At 40.1% G+C, this 12,306-nt stretch overlaps 1 protein-coding gene across 1 annotated transcript in view; it reads left to right on the top strand.

Annotated features, from left to right (window-relative positions):
* Nucleotides 1–11,953, top strand: part of NFXL1 (nuclear transcription factor, X-box binding like 1) — a 56,774-nt gene extending 44,821 nt beyond the window's left edge. The window contains exons 20-22 of the mRNA XM_087936615.1: nt 2,568–2,654; nt 7,937–7,990; nt 11,114–11,953. Of these exons, the coding sequence (XP_087792741.1) occupies nt 2,568–2,654; nt 7,937–7,990; nt 11,114–11,287 (315 nt within the window). The 3' untranslated portion in view covers nt 11,288–11,953. The remainder of the gene's footprint in view (nt 1–2,567; nt 2,655–7,936; nt 7,991–11,113) is intronic.
* Nucleotides 11,954–12,306: the final 353 nt, after the last annotated feature.

Consider the following 12,306-nt stretch of genomic DNA (forward strand, 5'->3'; position numbering starts at 1 on the left):
TAGTGGGTGTAGTGTGGCTTGGTGGGCGTTGGTGGGCGTGGCAGGGGAGGGATACTGCAAAATCTCCATTCCTTCCCCATCCCACTAACCTGCTTTCCAGCTCCATTCTCCTGTGCAGGGCAACCAAAGAAGATCCAGCCAATCAGCTGGGACTTGGGAGGCGGAGCATAGATGGGGGAGGGGCCAGTCAGAGGTGGGATTTGCCGGTTCTCCGAACTACTACCGGTTCTCCAGAACTGGTCAGAACCTGCTGAATACCCACCTCTGAACTGAGCCCAAAATTTATGTTGTTAAGTGAGAAATTTGATAAGTGAGCTGTACCCCATTTTATACGACTTTTCTTGTCATGTTTGTTAAGCGAATCACTGCAGTTGTTAAATTAGTAACACGATTGTTGAGTAAATGGGTTTCTCCCTTGCCTTTACTTGTCAGAAGGTTGCAAAAGGACTATCACATGACCCTAGAACACTGCAACCATCATAAATATGAGTCAGTGGCCAAGCATCTGAATTTTGATCATGTGACCACGGAGATGCTACAGTGTAGAAAATGATCATAAGTCAATTTTTCCAGTCGTAACTTTAAACCGTCACTAAATGAACTTTTTAAAGTCAAGCACTACTTGTAAACTGCTTTTCCGTTTTTTAAAAAAAAAATAGTGCATCATAATAATTAATATGAATATTTTATTGTATTTTTAGTTTTGTTTGTCAAATTTAACTCTAACTTATAATAAAGCTCTATTAGAGATAATAAAAGCAAAAGCATAGCAAAGAAATATACATTGTATAAATTAAATGGTATAAATTACTATATTTTTAGGGCTGTAATAATAATACAATAGTATTATTAATTAACAGTTAGCAATTTAATAACAAATTTATTAAATTTAGATGCCACCCAACTCTGAGTATATATACACATTTAAATGCAAATTACAAGATGGGTTTTAGTGTGGGGGTTTTTCTTTAAACTTATATGTGCTTTTCATTTTTTTTCATTCTTGAAATCATCCTTAATTAGAAAGAATTTTTCGAACTTCTTCCTTTCAGCTCTTCTTTGTATTTTTTTGGCTGCTTTGTACAAGACCTAAATATTAAAATATTGTAGATGCAGCTGAAATAGTGGCAATAGAAATTATTTAAGCCCTAGGATATTTATGGCATAATTAATGTGGAATTGAATTTAGGTATGAGTAATTTTTCCACTTAAATCACTTGTATACGGCTGGATGTGATTTTTTTATATTGGTGATGACACGCTAATCAAATAGAGAAAGAAAGGCAGAAGGTTAATTACCATTTCATGACAGGCATCAATTGAATATCTGTCTAATTACCCATTAAAAATTGTGTGTTTTTCTTCCTTGAATGCTACTAAGGGTATTCTAAAATTAGCCAGCTGCACACTTCTGAGAGTCAAGCAGAGGCATATGTCATAAACCAGTGTCCTGTATTAATATTCATAACATAAATATTAAGTGTATGCTTTGAACATTGAATTAAATTAGGAAATTTAATTCAGTCTGAATTTAATTCAATTCACACTCTGCTAGAGAGAAGTTCCGTGGAAGTGGGTTCCAGCACGAGTCCCAAAGCCAGGAAAACAAAACCTCTGGTCCCAGTGACCAATCCAGATTGGATCCTGTAAATGAGGAATTCATTGTTGGGGAATTGTTTAAGCTCTTAATGTGTGTTGCATATCCGTCTAAAACAATCCAATTAAATGCCACTGACGCTTAATTTAACGCATTACTAAGTGACATGAATGAAAAAGGACGTTTGATTCTTAATAAAATGTAGGATTATGTTATATGGTGGACTTTTTTTGGCGTATTATATATACTGACTATTTGCCAGACTATTGCCAGGTAGTAAACAATGTAAGAATACAATTAGTACAATATAAAATGCATGATAATAGCAACAAATAAAATTAAAACCAGATAATATGAGATGGATGCAGGGGTGGGATTCTACTGGTTCGGACCGCTTCTATAGAACCAGTTGTTATGATTCTGCGCAGTTCAGAGAACCGGCAAAATGTTCCCCTGGCTGGCCCCACCCCTCTCCGCCCGCCCCGCCCCTCCCAGTCAGTCCTTATTGTGCATGCACGACATAACTCACAGTTTATTCTGTCCTCTCCTCCTTCCCAAATCTCCCCACTTTGGGAGGATATGGGATGTAAAAAGAAGGGGAATTGTGGTGTCCATCCAGCTAGCAGATGAGTGCAATCGAATCTCTCCCTCCCTCCCTCCCTCCCTCCCTCCCTTCCTTCCTTCCTTCCTTCCTTCCTTCCTTCCTTCCTTCCGTATGACTGCCCATCTTAATCAAATAATTTGGAGCAACTTAGAGCTCCTCTTTGAGGGAGCCGGGCAGTCTAGAAACATGAAATATAACCAAATAGTTAATAAGTGTACTTTTGTTCGTTGGGAGAATAAGATAGTTTGTTTTGAAGATTCTTTGTGATAAATATCGTTATAATATATTATATTATAATATATTCAGAATTTTTTGGGGGGGAAAGTAAGGTTTTTTTAAAAAAATATATTCAAATTGTTCTCCTAGGAACTTCTGTGCAGTGAAGTTCGTGAAGGTCAGTGTTACTTGGAGTGTGATGCGGTATGCCAAGAAATGAAACGGAAAGCTTCTGAGGTAATTTGCCCTTTGCGGTTACAATATATTTGTTCTGACCCAGCCTTAGCAGAACCAAGAAACAGACTCCTTGTCCTGAAAAACCCTTTTTTATTTAGTTACTGTGAATTAATGGCATTCACATACAGAAAAATCCCGGCAATAATCCTTCCAAGGGTTAATTGCAAGAACTGACCTTATCAGTCCTTGGATAATTGCCAGGCCGAGAGCTTCCAGTCCAAAAGCTGTAAATTAATTCCTGGCAGGAAGTCTCTGAGGCACGAACCAAGATAAGTAAATCTTCTGAAAGAAATACAAACTATTGTCTCCTGCAACCACCACTCCCTTTTTGCTTCTATTTATTCCCCAGCTAGGGAGGGCCATTCAGTGTCCACATGTGCCTGAATCGGCTTCTGCCCCTCGGTTGTTCTCCTCTCCTGGCAGCTCTGCGCATACGTGCATCTGGAACAGGCCCCAGCTGTTCTTCTTCCCCACTTATCTCCGACTCCGGAGGCAGCTAGGAAATGTTGGACGGCCCTGGCTCTATCTCTGTTTCCAACACAGAGCATCCATCAGAGCCTTCCCCAGACCGCACGACTGGCCCAAGTTCCTGTGATGACCCAGGGTGGGATACAAAATAAACACAGTCACAAAAACAGGTGAAGCCCCTTTTATTCCTTCACTTTGCTTCCAAGCTCCAAATATCCTTGACTGGAGACAAAAAACTCCCCCATAAGCAGTTATGAAAAGGAGGACATGCCATTTAAACTAAAAATACCTATAAATTATAGAGCGTAAAACCAACACAAACAACACTCAAGCAATTAAGGGAACCAAGCAAGATAAGGGCTTGAAGATGTCCACAGATATCAGAACACACACTGGGAAACCAAACCCAGAGAGAAACGACAGACTAGAGATACTTCCACGCTTTGTTTCCAGCACTGGCCCATGCGCATGTCCGTCCTTTTAACCAGTTCTTACAGCTGCAGCCCATGAAGAGGATCAAGGCCCTTTCCTCCCCCATAGACCACACCGTTCACGTCTCTCCCTTATCTTCTCCTCGTGTGCCCTAGGATGGAGAGGGGATGGGCCTGGATCTTCCTCTGACAGCCCAGCCAGCCTCTGCCCTTCCCCAGCCTCCGGAGCCACACTTCTACTCCCTGTCAGCTGTTCCTCCTCTCCCTCGGAGTCAGTCTCCAACAGGGGCATGACACTTCTTCTCCAACCTCCTCATCTGAGCTCCGCTGGCAGCTGGCAGGCCACAGCAATATTGTTGCTATTTTGTGTTAAAGAAAATGTGTGCAGGATTACTTGCCACGATTGTTGGGTAGGCCAATTAAACAGCAATTGCATGTTAATTTTAGTTCGTTTGTATGAAGTGCAAATAAAGCAGAAAGTCCCCAAATGGGATTGAATTTGGCTGAAACCAAGCTGAGCCGAGAACAATGCAGAATTAGATAAAATATGCTAGGGGGGTGGTCTGCCTTGGTATAATATAACATAACCCATGTTCCATTGTCTTGCTCTTTAATGCTGTGTGCCAGCACACATTTTAGGTTGCAGTAATTTTAATCCTTATTTATTCCTCTATTTTTTTTTCTATAATTTATATTGGGGTGTTTCTTGAGCCTTTTTATAGACGTACATTTTCCTTTAGAGGGAAATGCGCTGCTCACTCTGACTTACTATTCTGCACGGTCTTGTCTATTATGTTTTATGTGTAATAATTTACTGAGTGTATTTCTTGTCCTTTCAAACTCTTGTCAGTTAGTTTATGTGTGTGCTTGGCTGTGACCGTGGTGGCTCACATAGTAAAAGCCCTGGGCCTGCGTACCGCTGAGGTTGGCAGCGCGGCGGTTCGATTCCTGTGAGCGAATAAACCATGGAAGGGACAAGAAAGGAGCCTTCCCCCGATTGCCTACTGGCATTCAGGCATCCCACGGGTAAAAATAACACCGCCCGAAAAAATTCCTTTCACAGAGGCAGCCAGCCGCCTCGGTGATCCCTGGCTAGCATGTGCCATACACTAAATAAATAAATTTGACAATTGAGTATCTACCCCATCCATTTTGTGCATGGAATTTCAGCTATAAGAAGGTGATACAGAATAGTAGTTTGGTCTAGTGGTTAAGGCATCCAGCTAGAAGCTGTGAGTTCTAGTCCCACCTTAGGTATGAAAGCTGACTGGGTGACTTTGGGCCAGTCGCCCTCTGTCATCTCAACCTACCTCTGAGGGTTGTTGTTGTGGGGGGGGGAATAGGAAGAGGAGGGAATATTAGGTGCATTCACCACCTTGAGTTCTTTAGAAAATAATAAAAGAGGCAAATAAAGAAATGAAAGAAACCCTTTACATTTAACAGCCAACATATGACAAGAATGAATCAGGCCTCTGCACCATTTCATTTTGAACCATTTGAGCTATTTTTCACGGGGACTAAAGTTAAGCTGAAAAAAATCTAGTGCAAGAATAGTGGTATTAATAATATAAAGCCTCCATGTGTAAAGATCGTCATTCTGAGTGATTGAAAAATAACACATATCTGTTTTAAGGCTGGGTTAATTCTGTATAGTAACTACGCTGTTTCTGGAGCTTGCTCTCTGGAAATTTTACTGGGCAGCATATCAATAATTGGATGAACTATAGCTAAGTTATAGCTTTCTTAATAGTTAACATTTATACTGCCAATGCAACTAAAAAGCATTTGCATTATGGCATTCCAACAAAGGAATTTTTTTTTTAAAGGCTGTGGGTTACAAAAAGCTTGCCTTCTAAAGTCGAACGGACTAATTTGGAACAGATTTTAATGTATTCAATGAGGGCACAACGCTGCATTCCCAGTTCAGAGCCCTGGCATGTTGCATGACAGATGGCATTGTGGCAACTTGTGCCAAAAAAAAAAGGATGTAAAACAACCAATCTGGGAACAGAACAAGTGAGAGCCCTAGATACAGAAACAAATATATTTGCCCTCAAATCTTGTCACCCCTGTGGTCAGATCCCTGCATTTGAGAGCAGTGGAGTGATCTGGAGGGCAGATCCTTAGTTCTGCTGTTTGTCCACATCAGGAATCTTAGTCCATCATCCCAAGCAGTTGCACACAGGATTTGTCAACTATTTGGCTGCTTTATAAACCTGACTGACTCATTTTAGGAAAAGACCAGTGAATTAATCTCTTGCATCCTACCTGCTCCTGACAATCAGCCTTACTGCCTTGAGCAGACTTGTGGACTTCTAGCTATGCTGGCTGGGGAATTCTGGGAGTTGAAGTCCACAAGTCTTAAAGTTGCCAAGTTTGGGAACCTCTGGCCTTGAGGGAAGAGACCTCCTCCTCTTCCTCCTCCTCCTCCTTCTCTTCCTCCTCCTCCTCCTCTTTTTCCTCCTCCTCTTCCCCCCACCTGTGTGCATGCACACAGTCTATTTGTACATTCCACTCTCATGCAATTTGTTTGAAATCTATAATGGATATTCCACACAATAGAAATTATGTTTGAGGGAAGCATAGGAACCAACATCTTAGATGTTGGTGAAATTGGCATTTCGACAAAATCAGAACTTTGAAGTTGTTTTTGTGACTAAGAGCCAGACTTCAGGGTTTTAGGGCTCCGAGGCTCACATTGGGAAGGGGGTGACGCAGATAGTTTGGGATCACCTCATATATGTGGGTGAGGCTGAAAAATCTATTGTCGATTATCCAGGCCATGGTTGTCCCAAAGGTGCTTTTTCCAAAAGACAGCATCCTTGGTTGCTGTTGGGCTTTTTTTTTTTTTTGAAAGCATCAAAGAGGCCCTTGGAATTTGTGGCTATTCTAACTGGGTCTTCATCAAATCCACGAAGAGATCCATCAGGAGCTCTTTTGTAATAGACAAGAGAAGCGCAACAAACACCAGCGTTGTCATTCCATACGTTGCAGGAATATCTGAAAAGCTCAGGAGGGTTTTCGATCCATACAACATACCTGCACACTTTAAACACTGGTATACATTAAGACAGAAGCTTACCCACCTCAAGGACAAAACACCCAGACACAAATAAGAGCAATATGCAGTGCAGTGTAGCAAGGCATGTGCAGACGTGTACATTGGAGAAACAAAACAACCACCTCACAACACAGGCGAACACAACTCATCAGGGGTAGGATTCAACAGTCCATCTGCGTCTGAAAAAATAAGGGCCGCTCTTCTGAAGACAGCAAAGTTCAGATTCTGTACAGAGAGGACCATTGGCTTGAAAGAGGACCATCTATGTTAAAATTGAATAACATTCCCCCTCAATAAAGCGGGAAGGATACGACACCACCTAACTTCTGTTTACAATGCAGCCCCATGATGGTTCCACACCTGTTTGTATTCTGATTCAGGTAACTTTGTGGATACAGACAAAGCCCCACCACCAGTAGTCTCAACAACTCTCAGAGAGTTAACCATCAGACAACTGCAAAGAATATAAATCCCACCATTCCCTACCTGTGATGACCCAGAGTGTAACATAAACGTAACAAAATCCAAAACGTAAATAAATGTCCTTTAATGCCTCCAATTTGGCCCCACTGTTCAATAATTCTCAGTTGGAGATAAAACCTATTCAAAAATAGTCTTCAAAAGAAAGCTACATTCCATACTTAATGAGCAGATAGAGGTGAAATAAGGAAGGAAATTTCCACAACGGACCAGGATAAGTAATTACCAACTTCCAGGAAATAACAAGGCACAGTCTGTTGGAAGGACGCCAACCAAGATAATTTCGGCCCCAAATAAAACATGCTTTGCTTTTGGCAATGCTGTGTTTTAACCATCTCTCTACTAGTCTCCCCAGCTGCAACCAATGAGGAGGATCATGGCCGCTTCCTCTCTCGTAAGCCAAGTTGTTTCCTTCTCCATTCTTCCCTGCCTGTCCTAGGATGAAGAAGGGATGGGCCTGGGTCCTCTCTGATTGCCCAGCCGGCCTCTGCCCTTCCCCAGCCTCCTCCACAACCTCCAGAGCCACACCTCCACTCCCTGTCGGCTGTTCCTCCTCTCCCTCAGAGTCTGTCTCTAACAAGGGCATGATACTACCAGTCAGTTAAAATGAAAGAAGCTTCTTGGATGAGAAGCAAAACTTTTTTAAACAAGTTTAGAAAGCTGCTGAAAATCTTTCCATTTTCTAATGTCATGATAATACAATTAGCAGAAATTCTTTTTCCTTATGAAGGAATTTATGAAAGTATGTTGTATGTTATGAAAGTATGTTGTAGTTAGATAATCTATTTGGAACTATTTTCACAAAAAAGCAACTAAGTAATTTTCATATTTTATTCACACAGATTAAGGAAGCAGAGGCTAGAGCGGCCATCGAAGAGGAAAAACGAAGACAGCAGGTATGCACCCTAACTCTTATTTCCATCTCATAGGATAAACTTTTAATACGTTCTCGCCTTGAACTAGACGTTTCAGATTAAAGTAAACTTGTGAAATTCTAAACAAGCCAACTTCATTCAGCAGATTTATTGTGCTTGAGCAACCCTTACTCAGTTGATCCTGCTTAGCTGCTTACATCAGTCTAAATCAGGGATCGCCAACCTTTTGGACCTCAGGGACCACCAAACTCATAATTTTAAATCCTGCGGACCACTAATATGAATTTTGACTGACGGTAGCTTGCTGAGGGTGGTGGGAAAGTCAGTCCCATATTCCAGAGCTGCAGTAGTTACAGGACTGGCCTTTTGGATATCCCGGAGCAGCTCCTTCAGTCCATGGCAGGCTGGTGCACCTGGGTGGAGGAGCAGCTGCTCCGGGATGACCGAAGGGTCAGTCCTATGACTCCTGCAGCTCTGGAATATGGGGCCGACTTTCCCACCAATGTCAGCAAGCCACCCCAGGGCTGATTTCCCTCCCCTGCCGTTGGTCTTACCTTCCAGTTCCAGCTTACGTGGCTCTACTCAAGGTAAGTTTTGCGCTCGGCCGAAGGATGGGGACCAGTGGGTGGCTGGACCATGTAGGCAGCGCAGCCTTGTGTTCCCGTGGGCCATGTGGGCGGTGCAGCCTTGTGTTCCCGCGTAGCCTGGATTAATTGCTTTGGGAGGTGTTTTGGGGGGACATTTCTCTGTGGACCACCAACATTTTCTCACAACCACTGATCTAAATTGTTCCATGTTATGAATTACCGGTAGTTCCTCTACTTTTTGGGATCTCTATTTTGTTGCCCTTCTGATAACACAGACTCTGACGCCAAGGGTCAGAGGCAACCTTGTCAGAAGGGATCGCGCTGAGAGATAATGCTAAAGAAAGCACACATCAGGCCCCCTAATTTACTTAGCTGTTCTTACTGGCAGGGAGAGGCAAATGGAATGATTGCATATTATTTAAATAAATGCCCGCTGCACAATCATGATAAGCTGTAATTTGGAAAAAGGTTGGCTTATGTGGGCAATCTGACCAATGTGTTCAAATATGGTCTGAAAATCACCTCTCAAAGCTCCCACATAACAAATGTGGTTACTTTTGTCAGTTTTCATTTTTCTAAACATTCCTTCTTTTTTGTAAGAGTGTTATTTATAATTGTGTCAAATGCTACTTGTATTGGATACGTGATCATGGAAAAAGAGCAATACCCATGTGTTGGGGTTGGCTAAATATAATTCCATAATTATATTTTGAAAACTGTAGTGCCTGCTTCATCGAGTAATATCCTTTCCTCTAACATCTTCATTCTTCGCTGATTAAAATCTTCATGAACAAGCTCTGATAATACAATTAGCAGAAATTCTTTTTCCTTATGAAGGAATTTATTTAATGCAATCAGTATCAACCATAACACTTTGATATACAGTAAATTCATAGTTTCTCTTTTTTCCTTCCCTTGCAAGTTGCTCATTGCAGCAATATTAAACATTCTATGTACACCTCATACAAATATACCATATACTTTATATACAGATATACTTTGTATGGGCTAGTGCTAAAGTCATAATGTCCTTCTTAATACGGAGCTTAACGACGGTGGTGGCGGCGCAGTGGTTAGAATGCAGTATTGCAGGCTAATTCTGCCAATTGCTCGCAGTTCAGTTCTTACGGGCTAAAGATTGATTCAGTCTTCCCTCCTTCCGAGGTCGGTAAAATGAGGAACCAGATTGTTGGGGGAAAAATGCAGAATATAAGTCCAAGTGCTATTGTCATTTAGAGTTGAAGCTTTTCCCTGAAGAAACATTGAATGAGTTTGTTGCATGTATCTTCTCACATTAATGTCCATGAGCACACAAATGGATAGAAGATAGATATAGATAGAATTCTTTATTAGCCAAGTGTGATTGGACACACAAGGAATTTGTCTTGGTGCAAATGCTCTCAGTATACATAAAAAGAAAAGATACATTCGTCAAGAATCATCAGGTACAACACTTAATGATAGTTATAGGGTACAATCAAATTATACTAGGAAACAGTCCGTATAAATTGTAAGGATACAAGCGATAAAGTTATAGTCATACAGTCACAAGTGGGAGGGGATGGGCAATAAGGAGTGATGAGATTAACAGTATTAGTAGTGTAGACTTTGTAATAGTTGAACAGTGTTGAGGGAATTATTTATTTAGCAGAGTGATGGCTTTCAGGGAAAAACTGTCCTTGTGTCTAGTTGTTCTGTTGTGCAGTGCTCTATAGCGTCGTTTTGAGGGAAGGAGTTGAAACAGTTTATGTCCAGGATATGAAGGGTCTGTAAATATTTTCACAGCCCTCTTTTTGACTCATGCAATATACAGGTCATCAATGGATGGAAGGCAGGTGGGTAGTAATTGTTTTTTTCTGCAGTCCTAATTATCCTCTGAAGTCTGTGTCTGTCCTGTTGGGTTGCAGAACCAAACCAGACAGTTACAGAGGTACAGATGACAGACTGAATAATTCCTCTGTAGAACTGAATCAGCAGCTCCTTGGGCAGTTTGAGCTTTCTGAGTTGGCGCAGGAAAAACATTCTTTGTTGTGCTTTTTTGATGACATTTTTGATGTTAGGTGTCCATTTTAGATCATGTGATATAATATAACCTAGAAATTTGATGGTCTCTACTACTGATACTGTGTTGTCTACTATTGTAAGAGGTAGTAGTATGGGAGGGTTTCTTCTAAAGTCTACCACCATTTCTACAGATTTGGGTGTGTTCAGTTCCAGATTGTTCTGGTAATCACTTGCTTATTCCAAGACCTTGAAGAACATAAATACCCTAGACTTTTTGTTTCACTCCAAGTGAACTTCCAATTGTAGTGTATGAGTAGGGTCAAAGTGTGCATGTATTACCATATGCTTGTAGTAGAAGAACCTTTTCCCTGTCTGATGTTCTCTAGTCCCATTTTTTTCCTTAATGAGCTTCAGCAAGTCAAACCTTGGCATTATTCCATTTACACAGAACCATTGTATCATACAGCATATTATCTTGAGAAATAAGTGGAAAAAATTGGTACATTTTATTGTTAAAATTTTTTTATCATTTCATTTTTTTTCTCTTCTGCAGGCAGAACTGGAGGCTTTTGAAAATAGGTTGAAAGGACGTCGGAAGAATAAGAGGAAAAAGGATGAGGTTGAAATTGAACAACCTTTATGGCAAAAGTATAAGAATATGATTTTGCTGCCAGTCTGTGGAATTATTGTTTTAATGATGGCCTGGTTCCTAGCATACAATAATTGAAGACTTCATTACTTCTGCATGCTTCTGTGTAAAGAATTGGTAAAATGTTCTGTGTTCTACATTGAGAATTAATGGTCTTTGGTGTTTTTCAATAATTTCACTTAATAGAACAAAACCTATTTCGGTTTTTACCTCAGAATCACTTCAAAATATCTTGTGGTGATCATACTATACTTAGTCCTAGGCAAATATGCCAAGTTCTTTAGAACGTTTGAATAAGATTAATCATGTATTGCTTCTCTGACATTATTTTGTTTCAGGTTAACTGTGAGGGTTGCCAGTGCTTAGTTGTTTTGAAGAATGTTCATAAGCATGATCGCTTGGTGATTTAAACATAGCTTAAAGTCGGTTTAGTACACTTGCACAGTCCTTGCAGGTGTATAGTTTAGCAGCTAGCTAAATGAAATTTCAGAATTTTACTTTAAGCATTCTGTGCTCCGATCCATTTTTGCTAATTATATAATCAAATAGCAACTCTTTCTGTATTAGGCAATTTCTACTGTGATTGCCACAATAGTCTGTATAAATGGCTTCTTCTTTAGATTTCTTCTGCTGAAGAAAGCTGAAAGGCTTCCAAACCATAGTATATAAAACTAATATCTCTGCCCCTCTGAAAAACTGTTTTCATAATGAAAATGTACTTTAAATAAATTATTATCTCTGTCAGTTTTGTGTATAGTGGCACTTGTTTTATCAATATATACATGCTCACACTTAGAAAAAAATTATCTGATTCAGATGTGTTAATATGTTAAAAAGATTTAATATATTTTAAAATTGTGCCTTCTAGGGGAATGATTAAAAAGTTGTTTAAATGGTCAACCAACCTGATACATATTTACAATATATTAACATATTAATAGCCCTCCTTCAAACCTTTCAGTTATTTGGTTGCTCATCAAAATTCTATTAAACATTTTGCAAAGAACATTAAAACTATACAATATAATAAAAAGCAGAAGAATTAAAGAAGAAAAAATGCATAAAAATATATAAAAGAAATAGAAAGAAGCTTCCAA

Source organism: Pseudonaja textilis, chromosome 6 (genome assembly GCF_049901715.1).
Source record: "Pseudonaja textilis isolate UNSWEBS1 chromosome 6, rPseTex1.2, whole genome shotgun sequence".
NCBI lineage: Eukaryota > Metazoa > Chordata > Lepidosauria > Squamata > Elapidae > Pseudonaja > Pseudonaja textilis.